General features: G+C 39.1%; 2 protein-coding genes across 7 annotated transcripts in view; one reads left to right on the forward strand and one right to left on the reverse strand.

Moving 5' to 3' along the window:
• Positions 1-16774, reverse strand: part of ARID4B (AT-rich interaction domain 4B) — a 91211-nt gene extending 74437 nt beyond the window's left edge. For all 3 annotated transcript variants that reach the window (XM_088143645.1, XM_088143650.1, XM_088143638.1), the window contains exons 1-2: positions 16424-16774; positions 15288-15350 (exon numbers count right to left, since the gene is read on the reverse strand). In XM_088143645.1, coding sequence (XP_087999771.1) covers positions 15288-15350; positions 16424-16774 — 414 coding nt within the window. The remainder of the gene's footprint in view (positions 1-15287; positions 15351-16423) is intronic.
• A 165-nt stretch (positions 16775-16939) lies between these two features.
• On the forward strand, positions 16940-24888 carry GGPS1 (geranylgeranyl diphosphate synthase 1). Of its 4 annotated transcripts, XR_015796660.1 has the most exons (5): positions 16940-17170; positions 19486-19588; positions 21674-21744; positions 22837-24037; positions 24752-24888. XR_015796660.1 is itself a non-coding variant. In XM_007445480.3 (4 exons), exons 1-4 carry the CDS (start codon positions 16964-16966, stop codon positions 23596-23598), a joined length of 1143 nt encoding a protein of 380 aa, XP_007445542.2. In that variant the 5' UTR covers positions 16940-16963; the 3' UTR covers positions 23599-24078. The 4 variants fall into 4 exon arrangements, 3 of the variants coding, with proteins under 3 accessions (XP_007445542.2, XP_007445543.1, XP_007445541.1); XM_007445480.3 differs by lacking the exon at positions 24752-24888 and having other exon boundaries at positions 22837-24078; XM_007445481.4 differs by lacking the exons at positions 16940-17170; positions 24752-24888 and adding an exon at positions 17180-17360 and having other exon boundaries at positions 22837-24078.
• The last annotated feature ends 2427 nt before the right edge of the window (positions 24889-27315 follow it).

The following is a 27315-nucleotide window of genomic DNA, read 5'->3' on the forward strand; positions in this document are numbered from 1 at the left end:
AAGTGACGAAGTAAGGTCACATGGTCATTCCAGAAATTGCTGTAAAGGGTAAAGGGCTCTGTAGAGAGCTGTGACCATGGGGAGATGATAGTCACACACACCCGCCCCGCAAATACACATACACTTTCCTAATCAGCTTTAAATTATGTTTGAGGGTCATTGTACCACTGTGCTGTAAGTTGTATTGCTTCTGATGCCATTTCTTTTGCATCATGATTAGCACCCAGAAAACTACATATTTTAGTTTTGACCACCATTATTGATCTCCAAGCTGACAGAACTGAATATATCTGTTTTTGTTACGTGTCTCAGATATTTCAGCCAGAGCAAGCTAGTAGGTGGCAAGGCAAAAAAACAATAGAGAGAGCCAGGATCATTTTAGATGGGGTCAGAAAAATGTATGCCACACTTGAAACTTATGGCAAAGAAAGGGCAAAATGAGGCAAATAAGTTAACTTTAAGATTATGGATACAAAGCAAAATGTTGGGGAGAGGGTATTTCTGACCACATAATATTAGACAAATTTATTTGATCCACAGAGCTTCTATACTGACATTATACCACACTTGTTGACGTTATGGCCTGTCAAAAAAGTAAAACAAAGCAGAACTGGACCATTCTTTTTTCCAGAAATGGTTACCTAGATGTCCTAAAAGGAAGCTCTCAGGTATACAACTTAATAACAATAGCCATTCTGTATGTATCCTATGCGCCTGGAACACAGAAATATTATTTCTAGTCATGCAGGATTCATTCATGGCTATCATGGTTAACCCTTACCAATAATGTATCCTCCATGAATAGCTTAGTCTTTCAAAAGTTACATAAGTCATTGCTGAAGATCTGGTGAATCGAGCTTCAACTGAAGATGGGTCAAATACTCTGGTACTCTCACATTTTGCTTTTTGAAGAGCGAGGCAGTGGAGACAGATACAGAAGGAGAAAAGTAATTAATGAGCTAGTTTAGTTGGAATTAATATAGTAACTGTGTGCTATATGAAATACTTGCTTTTGTTTGCCTTCAACCTATCAGCAGATCACTTTCACTAGATAACTTGGTTCCAATAGTAATTGTGGACCAATAATAATTTCTGTCTACAGTATTTTCAATGTTAGCCTTCTTATAAACTTTAGCTGAACTTTTTTATAAACAAGCTACAAACTCTCAGAAGGCACAGAAGAGCCCTGCTATAAGATAGACATGAACAAATTTAAAACTATACAAGGTGCCCTCTCTATTCACATGCTTAAGGAAACATTTTTTCTTCTCCATTCTTATCTATTCATACTAGGAGATTCCCATCCCACAGAACCATGCTCTACTACAGGATTTTTCAAATGTTTTTTTACAATGTTGTGACTTCTTCAAGGTTTTTATGCTAATTCCAGGACATTTGCACATTTTCTTCTATGACACAAGTCTATCCAACTTAGATGTAAACATAGAACACAAGTCTCCAACTCTCAAGGCCAAGAAAAGAATAGTCAAAATCAGCTGACTTGAATGACCCATTCTCCATTCTCACCTGCCCCTTTGTTGAACAGGCTGATACTTAAAATTTCACCTTGGGAGCTGCACTGTTACAATCTGTTCCATGGAATGTAGACTCCTTCCCTATCCAATCAACCCGTACTCAGCAGCAGCAGGACTCAAATGTGTAGGCTTGGAGAGATTGCCTTTGGTGGGACCTTTGTCTTCCCCCTCTCCCTTTTCTTGGAATGGGGAGAACTCCATCATGCCAACCAGCAATATGCTCTTCCTTCTTTGAAGGAAGAAGCATTGTAGCTCTGCTGTCGTAAGCTGGATATTTTGAATTATGACCCATCTTCTTTTCTGTGACTTTTCGTGGCCTTGTGTGAGAGCAGATGTTGAGTCTATGTTTCTTCTTAGCACAACTGTTGCCATGCCAAGCTTCTTACCGGCTAGATGGACTCTTGCCTGACTGGCCACATATTCCATCTTTAATGCTTGCCAACACATCTAACTCTGAACCAGGGGAGACAGGTTTGGGGAAGGGGAGGGAGATTTGGTATGATTAATAAGAGAAATGACTGCACCTAAAGCTGGGGGGAATTTCTAAAATGGGGGAAGCTCCTAACAGACAAGTAGAAGAGATGAAAACTCCTCCCATTCCTGCAGTGTATTATCGGGTAGAAGGGGGTGAGAAAGGCTTGAAAGGGCAAATCCTTTCCAACATCAGCCAAAGACAACATGGAAATGTCCACTTCCCACGAAAAGGGTAGAAGAATCTGAAGGGAAGATTTTGTCAGCTCCACCAATGAAGAAATGGAAACAGAAGGGGCATAATGCCGTTCAGTCTCTCGTGACTAGAAGGAAGGAAATGCAGCTGGCATCTCCAGGTCAACATGGAAAAGAAAAGGAGAAAATAGAGAAGGAGATGGTATAAGGGCTGAAGCTGACAAGGTAAGAACCAATTATTTTAAGGTTACACATAAAGTTATATAAACATGGAACTGACTTTTAAGGCTAGGAAAAGAATGGTCAAAGGTCCTTGACAGACAAGGGCAGGAGAAAAAAGTCTAGGATTTAAAACCTGTGGCTGACATACAGATGTACGGTACTGTGCAGACGTTTTAGGCAGGTGTGAAGAAATGCTGTAAAGGAGGAATGCTTTCAAAAATATATATTGTAACTGTTTATGTTTATCAATTTACAAAATGCACAGTAAGCAAACAGAAGAAAAACCCAAATCAAATCAATATTTGATGTGACTACCCTTTGCCTTCAAAACAGCATCAATTCTTCTAGGTACACTTGCACACAGTTTTTAAAGAAATTCAGCAGGTAGGTTGTTCCAAACCTCTTGGAGAACTAACCACAGATCTCCTGTGGATGTAGGCTGCCTCAAATCCTTCTGTCTCTTCATGTAATCCCAGACAGACTCCATGATGTTGAGATCAGGGCTCTGTGGGGGCCAAACCATTACTTCCAGGACTCCTTGTTCTTCTTTACGCTGAAGATAGTTCTTCATGACATTGGCTGTATGTTTGGGGTCGTTGTCCTGCTGCAGAATAAATTTGGGGCCAATCACACACCTCCCTGATGCTATGGCACAATGGATAAGTATCTGCCTGTATTTCTCAGCATTGAGGACACCATTGATCCTGACCACATCTCCAATTCCATTTGCAGAAATGCAGCCCCAAACTTGCAAGGAACCTCCACCATGCTTCACTGTTGCCTGCAGACACTCATTCTTATACCACTCTCCAGCCCTTCGGCGAACAAATTGCCCTCTGCTACAGCCAAATATTTCAAATTTTGACTCAAAAGTCCAGAGCACCTGCTGCCATTTTTCTGCACCCCAGTTCCTATGTTTTTGTGCATAGTTGAGTCGCTTAGCCTTGTTTCCACATCAGAGTTATGGCTTTCTGGCCACAATTCTTCCATGAAGACCACTTCTGGCCAGACCTCTCCAGACAGTAGATGGGTGTACCTGGGTCCCACTAGTTTCTGCCAGTTCTATGCTGATAGCACTGCTGGACATCTTCTGATGTTGAAGGGAAGTAAGCATGATGTGTCTTTCATCTGCTGCATTAAGTTTCCTTGGCCGACCACTATGTCTACAGTCCTCAACGTTGCCCATTTCTTTGTGCTTCTCCAAAGAGCTTGAAGAGCACATCTTTAAACCCCAGTCCGCTTTGAAATTTTTGCCTGGGAAAGACCTTGCTGATGGAGTCTAACTACCTTGTGTCTTGTTGCTATGCTCAAGTCTTGCCACAATGTATGACCTGTGACATGAAACTCTCTTCCACAACCTCACCTTAGTAGCAGAGTTTGGCTGTTCCTCACCCAGTTTTAAGCCTCCTACACAGCTGTTTCTGTTTCAGTTAATGACTCTGTTGCAACCTACATATGAAATTGATGATCATTAGCACCTACCTGGTATAATTGGTTGATCATACACCTGGCTCTAATCCTACAAGATCCCTGACTTTGTGCAAGTGTAAGAATTGATGCTGTTTTGAAGCCAAAGGGTAGTACCACCAAATATTGATTTTAGATTTTTCTTCTGTTTGCTCACTTTGCATTTTGTAAATTGATAAACATAAACAATTACAATATATATTTTTGAAAGCATTCCTACTTTACAGCATTTTTTCACACCTGCCTAAAACTTTTGCACAGTACTGTAGAGGGCCTAATTTATATGCAATGCAGTAGGCAGATGTTCCACACACAGAGTCAGGACTAGAAATACTGGAACAAGGATAACTGTTTTGGCATTTGGTCTCTGTATACCACCACATTGAAGTTGAAAGAAAACACATCCAGATGGGAATGAAGTCAGGACTTTCAGCTGTAATTCAAGGGGTTTGACAAAAGTGGGGCACTAACCATTCAGGAAGTACAGCCAGTGGCATACACACACACCCATCGTTGGTGGCTCATAAGTAATGGAATGAATGGCTCACAAGCAGCTGCATGGCCAGGTGTGGCCTGTTTCCTGGGTACCCCATGACCAATCAAGCAAATAAAAGGCCTGGAGGTGGTTGTGAGTGTTACATTTGCATCTGGTAGTTGTTCACTGGAACTCTCAACATGAGGTCCAAAGAGGTCTCCATGTGAGTGAAGGAGGACATCATTAGGCTGAGAAAACAAAATAAACCCATCAGAAAGATAGCAAGAACTTTGGGAGTGGCCAATACAACAGTTTGGAACATCCTGAAAAAGAAGGTATTAACTGGCAAGCTCAGCAACAGCAGTGAGCCAATTTGACTTTGTTTTAGCATCAAAATTTATTTCCCTGACAAAAGGCCTGGAAGACAACTGAAGTAGATGACTGCAGAATTCTGTTCATGGTGAAGAGGAACCCTTTCACAACATCTAGCCAGGTCAAGAATGCTCTTGAGGAGGTAGGCATGTCATTGTCAACATCTACAGTCAAGAGATGGCTTTATGAGTGTAAATACAGAGGCTTCACAATGAGGTGCAAACCACTGGTAACACTCAAGAACAGAAAGGCCAGATTCGACTTTGCCAGCAAACACCTAAAAAAGCCTGCCCAGTTCTGGAATAAGACTCTTTGGACTGATGAAATCAAGATTAACTTGCACCAGAGTGATGGGAAGAGAAATGTGTGGAGAAGGAAAGGAACAGCTCATGATCCAAAGCATACCACATTATCTCTCAAATATGGTGGAGGTAGTGTTATGGCATGGGGATGTATGGCTGCCAATGGAACCGGGTCACTGGTGTTTATTGATGACCTGACTGCTGATAAAATCAGCAGGATGAATTCTGAAGTGTATAGGGCTATACTTTCTGCTCAGATTCAGCCAAATGCTGCCCAACTGATAGGACGCTGCTTCACATTGCAGATGGATAATGACTCAAAACATACAGCAAAAGCTACCCAAGAGTTTCTTAAGGCAAAGAAGTGGGCTGTTCTTCAATGGCCAAGTCAGTCACCTGATCTCAACCCAACAGAGCATGCTTTTCACTTACTGAAGGCAGAAAGACCCACAAACAAGCAGCAGCTGAAGGCAGCTGCAGTAAAGGCCTGGCAAAGCATCTCAAGGGAGGAAACTCAGCATTTGGTCATGTTCATGGGTTCCAGACTTCAGGCAGTCACTGACTGCAAAGGATTTTCATCTAGGTATGATCCTTATCTTTGTCATGAAGTTGGTTTGTTCCATTACTTATGAGCCACCAACGATGGGTGTGTGTGTATGCCACTGGCTGTACTTCTTGAATGGTTGGTGCCCCACTTTTGTCAAACCCCTTGAATTACAGCTGAAAGTCCTGACTTCGCTCCTATCTGGGTGTGTTTCCTTTCAACTTCAGTGTTGTGGTGTACAGAGGCCAAATGCCAAAACAGTTATCCTTGTTCGAATATTTCTGGTCCTGACTGTATATGATTACTTTTTTGCCTTTAATAAAGATTTTAGTTATGTCAAATCTATGAAACCTGTACTGTTCGCTAGTTACTGAAGCAGACTGAGTTTCTAGAGCAGTGTTTCCAACCTCGGTAATTTCCAGGTGTGTAAACTTAAAATCCCAGAATTCCACAGCCACATAGCCATTGTTGAGTATTGTTCTCTGAGAGTTGAAGTCCTCATACCTGGAAGTTGCCAAGGCTGGGAAACACTGCTCTAGAGAATCAAGATTCATTGCCTGTCCTTCAGTAAAGTCAACACTGGCTATTCAGTATCTGACTTACATGCATCTTGCTAACTTTGTACAACCTCAAAAGCTGTAGAGATGAGTTTTAGGTCCTAGTTCTTTGGCACTATTAATTTGTGATCTTATTGGTAGTTAAAATTTAGTCATAACTTGCAAAGTTCCTTTTATAAGGAAAGAAATGTGCAATCCAAAAGCTAGATATTAAGTATATAGTGCATATAGGCTACTTTAAACTTAAATCTACATAGAATAAAGCATGTTACTATATAAATTGAAATACTATTATTAATAGTATTTTTTCCTACAGATGATAATACTTTTCTTTTTATTTTTAGCCAAAGGTTGCTTCAAGAATTATTTTTGTGATTACAGAGATTTTCCATTAGATCAGATTATTTTGGAACAGATTAAAACCAGCTTATTAGTGTACACACTTTTTACGATATTTGTATTTTCCCTCAGAGAGCGGAACTAATGGAATTTTGAAGAATTATAAGTTTGAGGTAAATTTAATTTATAAATCAATACAGCATCTTGATTTATATCACTAACTGAATGAACAGTTGCAATCTCAACAAATCTTCACTTTAAGAGAACAGGACAATTCATTCCTAGGAACAGCAGTGTTTCTTATTTATTGGGGAGAACAATAAAAACATCTGTAGGAAAATGTTTGGAGAAATGTTTATAAATGGATAGGAAGTGCTGGGTGCTTCTTATACATTGATGCTGGATCTCAAGAACAACATTCCCCAGCTTGGTGTTCTTTCTAATCAGCATGACCAAAGTCAAATATAACCACTGATATTAATAAGATTATAAAACTCCTTAACAGTAATTTCTGTAAGCAGTCCAATTTAACAAATAACAATTCTATCATATGAGTTTAAAGAGATATGTGAAAAGTAACTTACTTAAAAAAAAATTACAGAAAGAATTATTTACTGTCTAATTTCCTGATTAAGAGGAATCACGCAAGATGATTAACCAACACGAAATCTTTTCAGAAATGTTTAACAAAAGGATCAAGATTTAGGAGAACTATTTCCAGCAAGCATGCAAAAATTCGTATCAGAAAATGAATAAAAATGTATATATTGTATCAGGACTACCACTACACGGTTGAAATTGGCATGAAAATAATGAAAAACGAGCACTTTCTCCCAAAATACATGCAGAATGACTGCATATGATTCATGTATTGTCATTTAAAGAAAAGCACTGCACATAATGAAGATGCATAAGTCTCTACTCACATGTTATGAAGACAGAGAAAAGTACAAAACAAAGAGAAGGACACTTGGAATGATTAACTTTGCATCTATTAAACAAATTTAGTAAGAACCAAAAAAAGCAACAACAAAAAAAGCTATACAATGAAAACAAAATTATAGGAATAAATATAATAAAGAGGGGAGAAAAACATGAACTTCTAAAATAAGGAGCACAAAGACAAGGTTTGTCAAATAGCTGAAGAGAATTATATGTAATAGTCACACAAGAGAAAGGTTAAAGATAAGAGACTGTACCATTATATCTTCAGTCAATGCCAGTAAGAGGACACACACATATAAGAATTTAAGAGCGCTTGTGAATTTTGTCAGTATGTGGAATGGAATCAGTGTAATTTACATTCCTGAACTACCCATATTTCCTAGAATGCCATTATGCCTCTGGTTTCTCTTATTCCCAACTTTGCAATGTAATTTTCAGATTTAAAAACATGCCAACATGTGTTGAACACATACTTGTGTATTTATTTTAAAAAGCCCAACCCAGATTAATATGAAAATGTGGTTCAATAGAACTATGAATACAAAGTTGGCACATACCAAACCTAACTAATTTCTCCCACTTTTTTTGATGTTATTACTTGAGGAAAATAATAGATAAAAAAATAGCTATTTGGTTTTTTTCCTAAGAGAACTTAATATGTTCATTATAGAGAAACTATTTCCTCTTTTTAGTTAAAAAAAATTAGTTGCAAACCTATATTTACACCAATATGTATACATCTGCATGCATCAAGAGCCAGCCCTGAAATGGTTTCTGACCCCAGAACTTTTTAGGTAGGAGTCGCCTTTGAGCCACCACTGAGCACTGGCTAAAGGAGGAAATTATATGATAACCTATCAGATCTGCAAAAAAAAAAAAATTCTAGAAAACCTGTGGTCCAAAGCCCATTCACCACACTAAATCACAAGCTTTCGTTCATTTTTTTAGTTCTCTGACTGAACCCAATCCTTTATCTTTTCTGAGCTAGAAGGTGTGCCTAATATCATACATCTACATATGGCCTGCTATGGAAATAAACATAGTGGTTGTTCTATGCAACAGACCTTAAGAATGCACTAGGCCAAATCAGTAGTAACTTCTCAAAGTAAATACACAATTTATATCAATCTTGTCTCCTGGTGACTAAATAGTTCTCTTTAACGTAAAGTTACAAAACTGTGGGAGATGGTTTGGAATTGTGGAATGAGGTGCTATCAGATGACATTCAATCCTATCATGCTTTGTTATTTAACTCTAAGAAATCAGTGGACACCTTGAACACTGCTGGGATGCAATACTGGATTACATAAAGGTGAATAAACTGAGAATGAAGCCAGGAACTGCTGTTAGTTAATGGAAAGCCTGTCTCACAAATTGGATAAACTGCTGAAAAAGTTCACAGCTTGGGAATAACAAGAAAGTATCATTGTATAACTTCATTTTAAAATATATTGTTAAGTTTTATATTTTATTGTTTATAGAGTTGATAATTGAATTATTCTGGCAATCTTGGCATGGTATAGTATTATATGTTTAAGTTTTTGTTTTTTTTTGTCATTGTGTGGAATCATATCATTTCATTTCAAAATTTGCCAGTTTTCCAAGTTCAGTTCAAGGTGATGGTCTTAATCTTTAAAATGCTAAACAGTATAGGAGCTGGCAATCTGAGGCACCTCCCATCTTTTTATGCACATGGCGAGTTACTAATCTCTCTGAGGAAAATCCCTGAGCGCAATTTAGATTGCAGAAGTTCACTTACTGAGCATGTGGGAAAGGGCATTCTTTTGCTTTGTTCCTAAATTATGGAACACTTATTCTTCAGATTGTAGTTTGGACTCATTCTCTTTATATTTTGGAATGAAATAAAGGTATTTTTCTAACTGGCCTCTTTAAATTGTTAGTAGATAGGATTTTATGCTGTTTCAGTATGTCTTTCCTTATTTTTATGCATTATGTTTATTATGATGCTGCTTATTAAAGCAACTTATAAACATTAATGAATAAGTTAAACTGCATAAGATACTTCTGTCCTCATCTACAGAGGTTGGACAGGATTATATGGATTCAAGAACCAATCACAACACAGTATAGCATCTCAAACAGAGAAACTTAAGCAAGAGAAAATGCCTGCTATGTTAAACTTCAGCTGTTACAGAACTTCTGTGATTTCAGAAGAGGACTTTGGCAATAGGGTTAAATAACCATAACTAAATGAGGATACTGACACAAATGGCCAATACACAAAGGCAAGTCATTTACACATGTGCAAAACAGATATGTCCCAGCACATAAATTGTGTTCAGAATTCTGGGCAAGTCTGGGCAGCTCACAATAACAATAAAAACCAGACAACAATTAAAACCAAAACCAAAAACCTGGCACTAAAACCATCCTCGAATGCATCCAACAGGACTATCCACCGGCTCCCACCTCACCCGATCCCAGCACTTGAGGAAAGAGCCAGCTCTTTACGGCCTTCTGCAATGTTAAAAAGGTGGGGGCTTGGTGGATCCTGAAGTTCCACAGGGCAGGGGCTGTTACAGAAAAGGGACACCTCCTAGGTCTCATTAGCAGGCAGAATTTAAGGGCAGGGACCTGGAAAGTGCCTCTTATCCAACCTAGATGGACAGGTAGATACCGTTAGGGGAAAGTGGTCTTGCAAACAACCTGGCCCCATTATGGATGCATACACAATTCAACTATGTCAGACAATGAAATCAACTTTAGTACTATCGATGGCTGGTGTGGGTCTTCCGAGCTGTGTGGCCGTGGTCTTCAGAGTGCAGGAGCACAGACAGGACCAGGGGCACAGAGAGAACTGCTCCTGTCTGTGCTCCTGCACTCTGAAGATGCCGGTCACAGGTGCTGGCGAAACGTTAGGAAACAAGACTTCAAGACCACGGCCACACAGCTCGGAAGACCCACACCAGCCATCGTATGCCGGCCGTGAAAGCCTTCGACAATACATTTAGTACTATCCATTTCAAAATACAATATAAGCAAGGCTATAACTTTCTATATATAAAGCATGTTATCTACCATTGGACTGATTTTCTCCCACCAAATTACTAGAAGAGTCACATTTTCTTGCCTCCCAGGATAGATGAAAGACAACTTTAAATTATGAAACTTATGAAAAATAGTTCTGATTAGAATATAACTGGCTTAGTTTTCAGAGCTAGAAACAAAGTCATCTGCTCCAATTTCTATATTGTTTGCATTTTTCTTCAGAAATTCATTCTTCTTGATATATTTTTGGATCAACTTGATTCTTTTAAGCTTGTGCATAAAACTATGTGCATTTTTCTATACAACATCAACCAATATATTCATACATGCTAGCACTGAAGATGTTACCTAGTCTGGTAACGAAATGTCTCCAAGAAAACAACCAAACTCAGAGAATACCAAGGACTCCACTTTTCCTTAATATATACCATTTTGTACAGAACCTCCCCTTCCTTGATGCATTTTTCACAATTTTACGATAGATAGAATATATGAATAATCAGCACTACTTGCAGAAGCGTAAAAAATGAAAAATAATTTATTTCTGATTCTTATACCAGCACAGGAAATATGAATTAGTCTGCATTAAAATACAATCCAAATACATTTTTTATCTTCCCTATTAAGAACCAAACTGGATTCAACAAAATTGAAAATTAGTTTCACTTATAACTACTTTTCAGCAAACATTAAAAACACACCTGGCATTTTTAGGAAGGGTTTTTTAGAAGGGATCAAAGAAATTACTTCAGTGAATCCATGATTCATTTGAAAACAGTGTGCAATTCTCCACATGGTCCTCTCAGCTCTAACAGCAGAACATTTTTTAACATCAGAAGCAAGAAAGAGAAACAGAAAAATTCCTAAAAGAAGATCCACAAAACCTGTCACATTTCAACATTTTACTACTTCCAGGCAACTAGAGGATTTCAATAAATGTATAAGTCTTTATTCATCCTTCTGAGAGCATTTTCAATTAAATACTGCTGTACTTAATCTGAATACTTGCACAGACATGTAAAACCTAAATATGGTTCACTGAAGTAAGAAAAGGAAGTCAGAAATCTGAACCAAGGGGGACACGGAGAGGAAAGAAATAACTTCATTTGCTACACAGAGAATTTCTTTCATCTCAACACTTTCTCTTCTGGTATATGTTTGTTGCTCAAACTAAGATATGTTTCTCCTCTCATCCAGCCACATATCTGTCACAGGCTCTTAGTTCTGATTCTTCTAAGAATGAAAGTAAACATGCACTACTTTCATAAACAAAGATGTTCCATAAAGTTGCACATACAGGAATGAGTGTGCATGAAGCACCAAACTGGAAAGGTCCTCCCTCCCTTCACCTCTTTCAGTTTGACTGGGAGAAAAAAATAAACTAAACTTCAGTTTTATTTTAGCTGATTCCTGATTTGTAATTATGTTATTTATTGTGATTTAAAATAAACTCTTGTGTGTTAAATTAAGCCAGCAAAATTATCCATGGTGCATTGTTTAAGAGACTGACCAGAATGTATTTAATCAGGATTCCCAGTTTGCCCATCACAAACTAGGAAATCTGCTAAAGTTAAACTAAATCCTAATTTGTTCCCAACCAAATGGAGAAAAATTCTTGCTTGTGCCATGGACATTATGATTATACACAAACTGATATACAGTACAAGCTTATGTAACTGTACTACTCGTAAGCACTTACTAGATCTTCTCCCATCACCAATAATAAATTTCATTTGAGTTCATGCAAATATTCTTGCACCATGTAGGTTTTACTTCACTGTACCCTCTAGTTCCTATGTACTCATACTCTCCTCTCCAAAGAGGATAAAATTAGCATAATTAGATACAAAAGCAGACAGGGACTCTGAATGAAGTGTTGAAGCACGAATGGCTACAGGTATGCTTTGTTATGCGATCTTCCCCTGCTGGAATTCCCTCTTCTTCCCTGTCTAGTTTTGTAACTGGTTACCCATATCTCTAAAAAGTTACAAAGTTCAAAATTTGGCAGAATATGGTTCTTCCTTTATTCCTATAGTTCAAGTGGTACTCTAAACTTACAGTTACACCTCTGTATCACTGTACTTCCTAAACAGTACCACTCCACTGTTAACTAATTGGGAACGTATTAGAAACTAGCTTCCAACTAGACCCATGGGATATCGTTTTTGTCTCTACATTAATTGAAGACCGTTACTGCCAAGTGGCTTAGCAGATGACAGCACCTAACCAGCCTCTCATTCAAGGTAAGGAAGGTTGGTGTTGATTATCTGGATGGGGAGCCACCTGGGAATCCTGGAGCTGTTAGTTAGATAAGGAAGTTGGAAAAAATATCCCAAAAGAAGGCAAAGGCAAGCCACTGCTAACACTGCCAAGAAAACTGCAAGGATGGAGTCATGAGTTGAGCATGGCTTCAGAAAGTCTTTACCTTTTACTGCCAGAAGTGACAGCCATTTGAATGGATAATTCACTAGTAGCTCTGTTATTCACCATTTGCAAAGTTAGAATGCTAGGATCTTGGCCACACTTTGAGACAACTCTTACATTCTATTGACACACAATAGAAACAAGAAGTGATCATGTCAACAGGGGCAGTGATCTTGATTCATCAGGTAGCCAATGATAGCCAACCCAGAACAGGCTTGACTAAGCAGAACTTATATAATGATCAAAACGAAAGGATGAGCTGTTCCTTATTTAAGCTTAAAAGACCACAAGCACAGTGGAACAAATTCTAAGAACAGTACCAGTTTGCAATTTTAATCTGAAGAAGAACATTCATCTTTACCGTTATATACTCTGAAAACTCTATATCCATTCCACCCTCTCCTATTCTATGTTATCTTTAGTTGTATTAACTTAGAATGATAGGTCCAATTCACACACTATACAAAATTAGGAACAAAGAAAACTCAAGTTAAAATCCTCACTCATCCACAAAGTTCACTGGATAATCTTCAGCTAGTTATCATCTAAGCATATTCTCCAACAGGATAAAATAGTAAGAAAGAAGCATGTACATCAACTTTCTGTCACTGAAAGAGAAGTAGGACAGCAAGATAAACAGACTGTGAAATCTCCCAAAACTCTTCAGTTCAACTGTGGCAATACGTATGGCTAAGTCTAAAGAAATGAGTTCATGTATGCTTCTAAACACAAGAGATAGCAGACTGAAACAAGAGTATCAAAGTGCCAAGGTTAGCAATAGTATGGATACTGTTCTGAATTCTAGTATAGAAATCCACAATGGATATGTATATAAAAAGAGAGGGTCTGGGAGATAATTCATTTGCAAAACTGTAGATCACTCATTAAATAATCACATTATTTTTAATTGTTATAATCATTTGCTACCTGTTTGCAATTATTTCTGCAGTATATTGATTCATTTTATTTCTAATTTTTAAAAAATATTTTAACATATATGACATCAGAAAGCCACTTAGACATCAGTCTCCTTACACACCCCTATCTGAATTATGAAGTAATTTGTAACTTTCATTTTATACACACATCCAAGAATTTGTTCACAAATGTAACTACCAGTTCCATTAAAAAGAATTTATTATATACGATACAAAAGTATTTGAGCTGTTAAAGAGCAAAGATGGCACTATAAAAATTTCCATTCATAACTTCTCCAACACTCTACAGCTATATATTTCAAAACGGTGTGGTTATTGCTGTAATCATAGTTTCTGAACAAAATGAATATTTCATCCTAAATCAGTCTTAAATTTCATATATAAACAATGAAAATAAGTTCTGTATATAATTTAAATGAACACACTGCACTAAAAATGTTTCTTTGCTTCTCCTTGTTACTGCGAACAACCTTAATTCTAATTATCTCAGAAAGAACAACTATCAGATGAAAAAAGATTCATGATGAAGCTTATTAGCTGAAAACAGCCATACTTCTATGAAATATTTGATATGATGTTATTCCTAGTGTTTCCGGCACAGCTGATGTATAATTGCAGCTATCCACATCTCTCGAGAAAAGCCTTCCTTAACAGATGAAGTAACTTGCAATATTTAATAACAAAGATGGTAGACTGTGCTTATCATTCCAGTATTCTACAATGTTTCATTTTCAGTTATTCAAAAAATGTCTTTAGCAGGCTATATGAAACCTAAAATCACTTTATCACACTTTTAAAAAAATGATGATATGCATGATCTGGATTCTACACCAGATTCTGTATTTGTGGATAGTACAAGTTTAAAAATAAGGAACACACTACAGATATTTCTTTCATCCCATTTACTTTTAAGATTCTGATCACCAGCTGTCAGTGACTTTCAATTAACAGGCACATATACAAATACTGGCTGTATCCTGTGGTAAAAACCTGAGTTAAAAAAAATCTCTACAGCTGGCAGCAATATTTATGCAGTAGATAAATCATTTCTAAAGATACTTCTGGGAACTCAGAAAATTACTTCAACCAGACTCCAGAACAAAGAAAATACATTACACCTATCCTTTAATTTCAATGAATGAAAACAAAACAAGGTAAAGAACCCTCCCCAGCACCCCAGAAATAAAAGAAATCCTCCCCTTTCCTCTAACAAGCTACCAGCTCTGGCCTAAGCAGCTATGTCCCCATTTTCCTTTGAAAAGGTGTTGCAGAATAAAAACTCTAGCACGCTGGATTTACATTTTGCTTTCAGCACACAGAACAAGAGTATGCCAAATAAAAAATAAAAAACAACAACACACACTCCTAAAGGGAAGAAAATAATCCGCAGTCTGGAACTGAAAACAGCTACAATACGCACACCAGGGAGTGGAGCTCGGAGAAACATAACCCTCCGCGACGCCCCATTTCCCCCCTCCCACAAGAGGTTTACCTTCATGATGAACTCAGGCTGCAGCAGAAAAATCCGAAAGCGAATGTGCTGCCAAGGCTGGACCTGAAATTTAAAACAAAGCACTGAGCCTCCGCACCATCCCCTTTTCACCGGGGCGCACTCTGCAAGTGTGGGGAGGGGGCCGTTCTGCAGGAACCTCACCCCAGTCTCCCCCTTCAGCCTACCTCTCCGATGCCCTCTCCACAGACCCCCTTTCTCCACGCCGCCTCGCCGCTCCAGCCACAAAAAGCCGCTTCTCTCGGAGCCTCACACCGCGGCTGGCTTCCCCCTCACCCGCTGCCTTTGACGCCATTTCTGTCAGAGCAGAAACTTGCCACAACAACAACCGCTTCTTAACAACCCCCTCCCTCCGCTTCCCTCCATGCAAGCTACTCTCTGGGCACCGCGAGAGAAGGAACAGGCTCTTCATCATCGGCTGACTGGGAGGGGTCCCTATCCCCGAACAAACTGGGGCTAAGTAGGGGGGAACCGAGACAGGTCGAGAGGTGTCCAGTCCGGACTGAGGCGCTTTCTCGCCCAGGCACACACACACACACACACACACACACACCACACAGACTCTTCCCTGCGGGAGGGGAGGCTTCTCCATTGTACTAGGACAAGAAGCGGAGATGGGGGCGGCTCGATAAAGCTGCCCTCCTCCGTCTCCGCGTCCCCCTCCCTGCATCCCGCGTCCAGAGCCACGGCTCCCCGCTCTTTCCCGCAACCTGCCCCTCTCGCTCTCCCCCTCTTTCGCTCCACTCCGCTCCCCTCCCCCCGGGCTGACTCCGCGGCAGGAGTTTCGGCAACAGCCGCAGCTCCCTGCTCCAGCGGAGCTGGTCGGAAGCCGGAGAAGCGACGCTCGGGGGCGGCAATGGGGGGCGCCTTCTTCCGCAGGCGGCCCCGGGGCTCCCCGCGCTCTCCTCCGAGACTCAGAGGTCCCGGTTCCCGGGAAGCTGAAGCGACGAGTGGCGCCGCCGCCGCCGCAACCAGCAGAAAAACAACAATCCAGAAAGCGCGTCGCTCGCTCGCTCCGCTCGCCCGCTCTCCGATCCCCCTGCAAACGGCCTCGGCCTTCACCAGGGAGCCCCGCGAACCGCCGAGGGCCCGCAGCCTCTTTTCCGGGGCAACGTTACCTTTGTTCCACGACTGTCGCCCGCTCGCTGGTCCCCCCAAACCTGCCGGGGGGGCGAGGAGGACGGAGCCTCCTCTCGACGCCGGGCCCAATCGCTCGGCCCCCAATCCCGCGTCCGTCCCTCAAGCGATCGCCGGCCTGGCTCTGGGGCAGGGAGGGCTCGCAAAGAGGAGGCTGCTCCCTCCCGTCCGAACCCCGGTGGCGACGGCGACAGCAGCGGCTCAGCTCCAAGCTGTTCCCTCCCCTCCCCCGATCCGACGCGTGATTGACAGATCAACGCCCGCCCTCTCCCCGCCTTGCCTGCTCCCCATTGGCGCGCGACCCGATCGGTCCGCCTACTTGCCAACGCCATTAGCCGCTGGCTCAGAAACGCTGATGTAATTCTCACTCCAGTTCTATGGAAACAGGGACTCGGCGCCGTAGCGCCTTCTGGGTAATATGGTTTTGTCCCGCCCATTTGCCGCAGTCTGTGAGGGAATTCTTCTTCGCCGCTACTACAGCTCCCGAGATGCCTCGGGAAGGCGAAGAGGAGAATGAGAAAATGGAGGGGGAGACAGACGAAGAGGGCTCCTTGAAACGGGAGGAGGGGAGGAGCTCGCGCCTGCGCCAACAGGCCCCGGTGGCGCATTTTCCCTCCATCAGGCGGAGGAGCGATCTAGGCGGGAGGGGTGGGGTTTCTGCTTCTTGCTACTGGATTGAGGCGGGCCGAGGAGTGGCCGAGGCCGGTGAGGAAGTCGAGGAGGCCGCGGTAGGTTGAAGCCGCCGCGTCGCTGACTCTCGGTCCGCTTGCCTTCTCTCTTCGCCTCGGGAGCCTGTTACATTCGAGCGGCGGGAGCAGTGGCGGGTCCCTTCCGTGCCTCCCCTCTATTTGCTGCCAGGTCTCGGTCGCTGCCGTAGAAAAGGCCGATGCTCCTTTGCGAGGGAAAAGTCGCCCTTTGGTAAACAGACGGGGAAGGTGTTGGCGCGCTTGCTTGCCTCTCCTTCCTCTTTCGATGTTCTCGCTTGAGCTGGCAGGAAAAGGGGGCGGCTCTTGCGTGGAAATGTGACTGCTGGCTTGCCGGGCTCGGTCGATGTTTACGAGAGGCTGTTCTCTCTAGGTTTTGAACTCTAATGTAAATATTTGGCCTATTCTTTTGCCAATTTGATTTTTTAATGGTTGTTTGGGGGAGGTAAATACTTTATTGTTCAGTTTGGATTATTGATGAAGTGTGTAGAAAAAACTATAGGATCTGTTTTGTGGATTTCTTTTTAAATACAAAGGTTCGTTAGTTACTGCCAATTTCTGGCAGAACAGGTCAAGATCAGCTCTAGGTCCTGTTAAAATGTTGATGTCATTTGGTGCGTTTTCATTAAGTTTCTAAAGCGGATTCAGTACAGTACTGAAATTTTCTTAGTTAACTACATACAGTATTGGATTGTGTCTTGGTGGACTACTTCACATTTTTTAAATTGTAACTTAAAGGTACCTAAGAAAATAAGTTCAGAATTCATTGTGTAAGGAAAATAAGATGTGTCTTGTCCAAGTTTTTTGTAATATAATCAAAACTAGTAGATAGGAACAAAAACTAGGGTTAAGTACTTCAGGCTTTAACTGGTCGTCTAATTAACCATTTACTGTCAAATTCTTAAGGAAGTTTGAAATTTTATTTCAGCACTGAATTTCAAGTTGATTTAAGACTTAAGTAGTTTAATAAATTAAACTGACATTATTTCATTACAAATGACAAAATAGAGTTTATGGTACAAGTTTTAAAAGAATGTTCACAAACCGTGGAAGCTTTGAAAATACAGTACTATAGCCTCCAAATGACTCCCAGTGACTACAGGGAACAGTACAGCATAGAAGTGTACCACTGCCTTTTTCTGGATGGTGTTTTTTTTTCTAAATTTCTCAATCAAGTTTACCATCCTGCTACTGTATTTTCCAGCAGTCATCCATGAAGAACTAACAGTTCCAATCCTGCTGAAATTTCTCATCACACAGGAAAGTTTGGGGAAATTTAGACTGAACAAAAATGCAGTTATTATGTAAAAAGAACATCTGGCAAGTGTGCAGCCCCACCCTTGTGTTGGGATCTTCATGTATTAAATTCTGGTTCACTTAATTTTGGCTTACAAGATTTTTGTGAATACATGGTTCGAGTTTAATATATAATGGTTTGAGTTAATTACACAATACTACTAATACAGCATTATACAATGCAATAATGCAGTATTACACAATAATACTGTTCCAGCTTACATACAAATTCGACTCAAGGACAGACCTTGGGAACAGAACTCATTCTCAAACTGGGGACTACCTGTATTAGGCACTTGCTCAGTTTATACTGCATTGATATGACTGAGGCTTTATCAGTTCAGGTTTTCATTTCAGGATATTCCATTTCATTTTCATTCAGTGCTTTGTGGATTAAAAGTGCTTTGTGGTTTGTTAGTATTAAATAGTATTAGTCATTTTACTACAGTTAAAATGTTGCACTATTCTCTTTATATAAAACAAAACTATTAGGAAATAGTTAGAAATTATATGCTAGGAAACAACTTGTTAACGCCAGTCAACAGTGTGATTGTCAGATTGGCACGGGACCATATTATGACTGCAGGTTCTGTATTCAAATTGCATGAGACAAATTGTTTTAGTCTACAACAGCTGCAGTGCAGTAAGAAACATTTAGAGAGAAGAGGAAAAAAAGAGATGAAGAACTGGATTAAATAACTGAGAATGTTAAGTGTCCTATATGCAATACTGTCAGTTTGAAGGATGAGGCTTTGGATTATGAAATGATATTATTACATATTAGACATATTAGTATATAAATAGGTACATGTTCAGAAAATTTTCACAGTATCTTCTGAATAATATGGTGATTGGTTGATCTTGGATAGTGTATTAAATGGTTACTTGAAATAACATACTTTAAAGAGGTAGTAGCTGTCATTTCTATATTGGCACATAGTCAGTGCTTTGTGACCTTTCCTGCCTGCATCATATTTTATTACTACAGCCAAATATATTTTAACAATCTATAACAATTCTTTTTTGTTGTTGTTGTTAAACAGACTGAGGCACTGCTTTGGAATCATTTTTTTAACATGGAGCAACTAGAAGATTCATCCAAGAGGATTCTTTTAGAGCCATACAACTACCTGCTTCAACTCCCTGGTAACATCTTATATGTTATATGATATATGAAAGTATTATATACATTGGGATAGCCATAGCAAACTCTTTGGTCTGTGAGCTACACATTTTTCATTTATTCCCCAAATCAGCCTTCACTTTGTTCCCATTAGTACCTGATCATCATGTTGTACCCTTCTGTTTTCAATTTACTTAGCCTTGTTCTTCATTGATATGCCTATTAACATATAAACCAGGATTTATTTTAACAACGATTTGAACAAATAGTCTGTCTTGCAGATGAGCAAATTGATTATGATTCAACCAATTTGGTTTTTTTTTCATTTGTTCTGCCAAAATCCAAAATCTGAGCAGAACACAGAAGCCAAAAACAAAGAAGGATTCTGGGTTCAGAAATAGCAACGAACATGGGATCAAATAGTGGTTTCTTTAAAAAAACCAGTTTCTTTTTGCAGATCACTTACATACGCCAAGCAAAAAATAAACTGCATTATGGCTTTGTGCAATGTGTGAACCCAGCCTAATATGAATTCTTCACTTTTGACTTAGGATGTTATATAAACAAAGCAAGTTGTATTTTGTTAATAAAGTATAGCTTAGTGGAACATGTGAATCCACCCTTGTGTTTTGCATGAGCCTAATCTCACTTACTTAAAATGACATTATGGGATGCATGCTAATTTCTGTGACTTAAAATCAGTGATATTATAGTTTAAATATATTTTGAGTAATTATTTCAAGAAGTTATTTAAGCGGTTTTAAGACTGGAATGTTAACTTTTAATTTACCATTTTATCTATTAAGTAGCAAAATGGAGAACATTTCAGTTAGGGCAGAGCTGATGTCATGTGAACATAATTTTAAGCATGAATATGGTTGTTTGCTGATAGCTTTGTACACACATCATCATGCAAAGCCATAATATAGATGCATTTATCATTAAATGTGAATATAGATTTTAACTGTTTATTTTTTGTCATCTACCAAGCAACAGAAATGGATGAAGAGAGCAGTCAGGAATTGAAACTGCTCCTTTGGTGCTTGCTCTTTTTTATCAGGGCAAGCCCCAAGGATGTAAGGATGTAAAAAGAAAAAAAAATTAGAGCAAGTTTTAACTGAAATGTTAACCAGTGTGCTTTTAAGATCTTAATCTCTTTATTCAGCAAGATATTACAAGAAGAATATTTAAGTGTCTAAAATCTGTTGTCTTCTACTTTAATTCTAGTATTACAGATTTCTGTATGAAGTCAGATTTTTCTCTCTTCTATCTGCTTTTTGTAGCATCCTAAAGAGCTTTAGAATTCTTGAAAGCTTATGTTTTTTGTGACTTTTGAGTCATCCTAAAAAAATTACTCTTTATGAATTTTGGAGTTAAACCTAGCATAGGGGAAAAAAAGTGTTCGTAAGTTTTTCAGATAAGCCCACATGGGATACAATTTCAGCCTTCAGTTAGTATCTTTGTGTCCATCACAAGATTTTTTTTTCTTTTCTACCAATTGCTAAACTACAGTGTAGTAGACAGTAATATTTGGATTATGTTTCCAGATTATCTTGCATCTCAGTAGACTATTTACACAGTGCTCTATGAAGCTATCACCTCTATTGGCAGTGCCTTGGAGTTAATATAATAATGGAAAATATTGTACCAATATTATGATGATGAAATAGGCTAATTACAATTCTTTGGCTAGTATTAAGAATTGCAGCTGCCTTGTGTAAAGTTCTGCTCAGTGAACAAAGGCCCAGTGGTGATTTCACAATATAATAAGGTGTGGTTTGTAAATAACCTGTTAATTCATCTGCCTAAGCCTTTATTCTGAAAATGTCAATGTCATTCTGTATGGTATAATCAGTCCTAATTGTCTAAAATGGTATTAGGATTAGCTGTGACAATTTTTGCAGATTATACTACAAAATAGGATAAATTATAAAATATGATAACATTGTTTCAAATGTGAAGTATTTCCAAAATACTCAAGTTCTGTGCTCAAGGCAGTTTGATAGGAACTACTCCTCCCTATTTGTTTAATACATTTCCTAGGGCTTATTATAAATAAGTGATGTGGACTCAAAATGTGTAGTATTTTTTCTCTACTTTTTACATAGGTAAACAGGTCAGAACCAAACTTTCCCAAGCCTTTAATCACTGGTTGAACGTTCCTGAAGATAAACTTCAGGTGAGCTGTACTGTATAAGTTAAATTGATTTATCAGTTAATACAGTTTTAAGATAATTTTAAAATAATGCATATAAACCTGGTGGATAAAAAATAACTACTTTTTTCTTACTCTGCTTATATCTAAATATTTTAACTAAAATAAATGTATTGCAGTAGTATAGCATGTAAACTTCTGTGGTGGCCAAAAGCAAGATATTGTGGTCTGTGCAGGTGCCTCAGATTGTAATACACTGCCAGAGAACGTTGGTGGCAAGGAAAAGAGCAGTTTGGGCTTTCTAAACATTTTTATTTTGTGCTCTTAATCTAATACCTACATGACTGGTGCTTACCTTGATAAATGTTGGGTATCTGTTCATTGAGGACAAATACCTCTTGAAACACATCCCCTACTTTGCACTCTAATTTTTGCTCCGCACTGAGGAAGGCAACTCTCTCCCATACCGCACCATCACTATACATTTATGACAGAGGGCTTTCAAAATATCAGCAAGGATGAGATATGAACCTACTTTCCCTCAAGTCTCCTGGGATACAGGCATGAGGAAAACTGCTTATTTGCATCACATCAAATATATTTCTGCCTCTTCTGTAAGCAATATGATGAAAGAGGATTGATGAAGAGCACAAATAACCTGGTTAGCATGCCAAGCCATAACATTCATTTCCTGATTACTGTTTTCAAACATTTTAAATACTTTAATCACAAGACTAAACACTACATGTGTGTTGTAATATGGCAAGTATTAATTTTGTAGTCAGGTATATTACATTTGATTTCTGTATGTATATACATGCCTGTTTCCATTTGTGAGTTATTGTGATTGTAGATGTTAGCCATCATCACTTATATTGTGTAAGTTCATACTAAAAAGCCTCTACACGAAGAAATATATAGAAACACAGATAATAGGGTGCATAATCCCAATGGGAATGGCACTTTGCAGTCAGTAGGATGGAATTAAAAGCCTAATTAGCACAGAGAATTGGCATATTGCAAGAAGAAATGAAAGTAGAAATATGGGGGAATCTAAATATAGATATAGAAGAATAATAGCAGTATAAAACAGGATTTGATTGTCTTTTTTATTAGGTTATAATTGAAGTGACAGAAATGTTGCACAATGCAAGTTTGCTTATAGATGACATAGAAGACAATTCAAAGCTACGACGTGGTTTTCCAGTGGCCCACAGCATTTATGGAATACCATCTGTGATAAACTGTGCAAACTTTGTATATTTCCTTGGTTTACAAAAGGTTTTAACACTTGATCATCCAGATGCTGTAAAAGTATTTACCCGTCAACTGCTTGAACTCCATAAGGGCCAAGGCTTGGATATTTACTGGAGAGATACTTATACCTGTCCTACAGAAGGAGAATATAAAGCCATGGTTCTGCAAAAGACAGGTGGCCTTTTTGGACTAGCCGTGGGCCTTATGCAATTGTTTTCCAGTTATAAAAATGATTTGAAACCACTCCTTAACACTCTCGGGCTCTTCTTTCAAATCAGAGATGACTATGCAAATTTACACTCGAAAGAATATAGTGAAAACAAAAGCTTTTGTGAAGACTTAACTGAAGGGAAGTTCTCATTCCCAACTATTCATGCAATATGGTCCAGGCCAGACAGCACACAGGTTCAGAATATTCTGCGACAGAGAACTGAAAATGTGGATATAAAAAAATACTGCGTACATTACCTCGAGAATGTGGGATCCTTTGAATATACCCGGAAAACATTAGAAGAACTTGAGTCTGAAGCTTATAAACAAATTGAATTGCTTGGGGGGAACCCTGAACTTACAGCATTACTTGAATATTTAAGCAAAATGTTCAGGGACAATGAAAATTAACAGTTAACAATTGAATTTTTTTGGAAATTGTTTTTAAAGGATCAAGAAAAGTAAGATTCATTTTACAGTATCTAATTTGCTGCATATGAATTGTGCTAAAACAGATCTTAAGGGGTAACTGGGGATTTGTGCATACAATATATTACCTTAAAACTTCAATTTTCAGTTGTTTATGCAAAATCATGTGACAAATGTCAATTAAAGTGGCTTCCAACTCTCACTATGATTTTGATTTGTAATCCCATTTGATTGAGTTTATTCTTATCATAGGACACATATCAAGAATGAGTACAGTATGACCTAAGATGTTTTAAGATGGAGGAAAATCATCAAATGGGCGGTAGAGGACAGTACTATCCAGAAACCTTTTAAATGAGAATTGATCAACTTTACTGAAGTATAAAATGCAAACGGAACATAAAAGAGCTACATATGCATAGTATGTAATTTCAGTATCTTCTTTCCCCATTTGGTTTAAAACTGCTTCTATATGGAAATGAGCCCAATGCTAGAATGCAGGCTTTTGACAGAGTTCCTACTGCTAAAGCAGAGTACAGGTAGCCCTCACCAATCGCTCAGCAAGTTATGATGGCACTGAAAAAGGAGATTTACAACCTATCCTCAAAGTTGCAGCTGTCGCAGCATCCCCGCAGTCACGTGATCATGACTAGGGTACTTGGCAACCAGCACACATTTACGACAACCACAGGCTATCACAGTCATGTGATTGCCATTAGCAACCTTCACAGCCAGCTTCCAGGAAGCAAAGTCAGTGGAGAAGCTGGCAGGAAGTTGCAAGTTGCGGTCATGTGACATCGCACTTAATGACCATGGGCGATTTGCTTAATGACCGCAGCCAGAACTGACATCGTAAGCTGGTGCACTCGTAAGTGACATTTCACTTTACGACTGCATTGCTAAGCAATCGAGTTGCCAGTCCCAATTGCGATCACTAAGTGAGGACTACCTGTAATACCACTTGCACATGGAACAGGTGGATATTTAACTTTCCCTCTGCACTCTGAAAACTGACTTGGTGTTTCTATTATCTTTTATGATAGCTATGGAATATTCTGATTTCATATATATCTTACAAAATGTGGAAAATGAGATCTGGCAAGGAATTAAATTGGTGCAATCCTTTTTTGCCTAGGGAAAACAGTACGAACAGCTTATAAACGAGGTACTGCCTTTCTTCAAGAAGTGTACTCCAAAACTGCTGGAAATTAATCTTACTCTGAGTGAATATACTCATACATTCCCGAAACTCCATTTCCTACAATGACATCAGTGCAGGCCGAGAACCTTACAGGTAGTCCTCCCTTAATGACCAATTTTCTGGTTCCTGTTGTGGTTAAGTGGGTCACCACATGACCGGACCCAATTTTATGACCATTTTTATGACAGTTATTAAGTGAATTACCATGGCCATTAAGCAAATCACATGGTCGGTAAGCGAATCATGTCATCATGTGAATCCAGCTTCCCCAATAGTTTTTGCCAGAATTTGCTTAACAATGTGTTTCACTTAACAACCACGTGATTTGCTTAGCGATTGCAGTGATTCACTTAACAACCATTGTAAAAAAGGTTGCAAATGGTGATCATGTGACTGCAGGGGGTGGTGCAATGATTTATGATGGTCATAAGTGTAAGTACAGGTCGTAAAGCACTTTTTTTGAGGCCACTGTAACTTCAAACTGTCGTTAAATGAACAGTCATTAAGCGAGGACTACCTGTACTTACAGGGCAAAAATAAGTAACTGTAAAGGGGAAAAAAAATTGGGTAACTGTAGGATCAATTATTGTCCACCCCCCACCCCAAGACAAGATAGTTTTACCTGGTAAGTAAAAGACTTTTAGAGGGTTTCTGTAGGATAGCCTTATACTACAACTAGTATAGGCAGGCAATATGTATTAAAACACACATAATTCCATTAGCTGAAGGCTTATTGTGATGGAATGTATCTATAAGGAGGAGAGTGATGTGGGAGATCAAGACTATCAGGAAGGAGGGGGTACATTCCAGGAGGGGGGAGGAGGCAAGAGGCAGCATAGTCCGCAGGGGGAGCGTGGGAAGGCTAAGAGGTTCAGGATAGCCATTCCCTAGAATCTCACAGGGTATATCCACTAGTTGCTGTAGTATGGATTTAGTTTGGCAAGATTCTGTCCATAAGGTGTAGGCAAATAAAGGAACTGGAGTGGACTGGACTGTTTCATCATTGTTCTTAGGCTGGGCCTGACATTTATGCCAAATAATTTTTCTAGTCCTGCCTTTGATCTTAAAAATTTTGGGGTGGATCTATCAATATAGCATATACATTTGTGCCACCTCTTACTGGAAGTCCCATTTGCATCACTTCAGGTAGTAGAATACTTTTGGCTAGGCTTGGATTTTGCTGACTCTTGGTATTACAAATTGGCTGACATTGCCACACAAATATAAAAAATATGATTATACTTGATACAGATGCTTAAGTAAACTCTACATATTTTAAAAATAGGAACAGCTAATATGAATTAGCCAGCTGTATATACAAATTGACAAAAATGGTTAAATAGTAGCTACTTTCGCAGAACCCAACCACTTTCTGTAATTCTGTACAGCTGGTGATGTAACTTCAGATTCAGTTCCAAAATTCAGAGCAGAAACTTAGCATCTCTCTATAATTCTTCGAAATGGATGCATCCTCTCCCAAGATCGCGTTGTTACTATATGATCCTGGGAAATAGATGTAGCTACTTTAAAGAGTCACAGACAGGTGTATATTCATACCTCAAAGGGCCTTTTTGGAAATTCAAAGCATTGCAAAGCCTTCCTGATTAGTGTCCATTTCAAAATCCAGGCTGAAATAAAATCAAATAATTTTCTCTCTCCCCCACCTCCCTTTAGGTAGAAATGTCAGTATAGGCAACCTAGAGCTGTCCTTCCTGTTCAATCATATTGCAGAATTTCTATAGTTTAATGATTCAGCAAAATAATTTACCAAAAAGCATGGGGAAAATCTCAGACACCCAGTGTCACTCTGGCGATATTATCTCCTTATCACTCTTTCTACCCAAATATTGACAACAATGAAGTGTGATTCCTGGCTGAAAAAAAATGCCCATTGTTGTTACCATTCTACACATTGCTAAGGAGATACGAAGGTCAAATAGCCGAACATCTGTTGTTCTAGTCCCAAATTTTAAGTTGTCTGCATCTCACTAAAGACAATCCCTCCACTTGATAGTGTTGCTCCTTTTCAGGTCATCAGTCTTCACAACACAATTCCAGAAGTATAGCGGGCCAGTATTTCTGAGAGGGAGACAAAGACAGGCTCAAAAGGGGCTGGTTTCTTGAAATTCCAGCCTACTGTGCAAAGAGGCAACAGTATTTCATGAGCTGAGAGGTATTAACTCATGAAGATGTGCTATTTCCATAAGTAAATGTCATCCTTTTTCAAGTCACAAAAAAAGGAAGAAACACTTCAAGTGCAGAAGTACTTGTCCTAATTAAGCCAGCTCAGATCTGCAGCTGGACAGGAGTCAAATAAATTGTGTTTCTCCCCCTTGCTTATTAATTGCATTGAGTTTTGATGGTTTGCCAGGATCTGAGTTAAAATAACAATTCCTCACTGAATGCCTCCCAGAATTGCTCAGGACCCTTGTGGCTTTATGCATCATTACTAACTAGTTCTGGGTGTTTTTTAAAAAAGATCTCTAAACATTTTATTA

Source organism: Python bivittatus, unplaced genomic scaffold, assembly GCF_059951505.1.
Source record: "Python bivittatus isolate LINGU-HERP-01145 unplaced genomic scaffold, Pbiv_v1 ctg000020_np1212, whole genome shotgun sequence".
NCBI lineage: Eukaryota > Metazoa > Chordata > Lepidosauria > Squamata > Pythonidae > Python > Python bivittatus.